This window comes from Capsaspora owczarzaki, assembly GCF_000151315.2.
Source record: "Capsaspora owczarzaki ATCC 30864 unplaced genomic scaffold supercont2.43, whole genome shotgun sequence".
NCBI lineage: Eukaryota > Filasterea > Ministeriida > Capsasporidae > Capsaspora > Capsaspora owczarzaki.
This window is the reverse complement of record NW_011887334.1, coordinates 11,489-12,320: the sequence shown is the minus strand read 5'-3', so window position 1 is coordinate 12,320 and position 832 is coordinate 11,489. Positions and strand designations below refer to the sequence as shown.

The 832-nt window shown below is 54.4% G+C and overlaps 1 protein-coding gene across 1 annotated transcript; it reads left to right on the top strand.

Moving 5' to 3' along the window:
• CAOG_09208 (hypothetical protein) lies at positions 1 to 723 on the top strand (the record flags this gene model as incomplete). The annotated part of the gene is made up of 1 exon (XM_011272642.1): positions 1 to 723. A coding segment is annotated over one exon (723 nt), but the record flags the coding sequence as incomplete, so codon positions are not given.
• Between the last annotated feature and the right edge of the window lie 109 nt (positions 724 to 832).

The following is an 832-nucleotide window of genomic DNA, read 5'->3' as shown; positions in this document are numbered from 1 at the left end:
CAAGCAAGCCGCCATGCCACAACAGTTGTCCCGATTTACGTGACCTACAACAGCAACACCCCTTTTGGCAGTTTGGATCGTGAACTGGGTGCTGGACTGAGCCTTGCGTACCGCGTCCTGCTTTCTTACATCAACGCAGATAATTTTTGGACGCTCCCTAAGGTGCAAGAGGTGGTCGCTGCAATTGGAAGAGTCACGCTGTCGGAAGTTTTAGGCATCATCGCGATGCATGCCATGCAGTACCCGCCCAATCTTGTTCAACTTCAGGTCGCTGCTGCAGGGTCCTCGTCCAGCTCGAGTTCCAGCTCGCCCGCTCTAACTACCGCCAACCCGCCCCGAGTGATGTTTGTGCTGATTCTGGACGAGTTTCAAAGAGCCCTGATCCACGAGGGTGTCGCTCCAGAGCCGTGGGATCCTGTCGCAAACAAAATCGCCAGTCCTTTTCTCCAGTCCATCGTCGAAGCCATGGCCACCTGTTCAATCCGGTCTATTTCACAGCAAACGTGGCATTGTACAGCCCTTTTTGCCGGCTTGACCTTCGTGCCCCTGGAGGAGCTCATCCGCGGCTCGTCGCATTCGCTTACGCGCTTTCCAGTTCCGTGCTTGACTTTCGGACAGTCGGTGGCTTATGTGAAGTATTACATGGAGACTCAGCGACCCACATCTTGGCCGCAAGACTTCGATATCACTCAAGATGCTGTTTTCCAACGCGTGTTGATGTACGCGTCCGGTCACGCCCGGAGCCTGGAGGCAATCTGCGCTACTTTGTCACAAATGCTTTTGTGACCTATGTTGCGTCGTCCAACTCCAAATCGCTCAACGCAAGCGATGC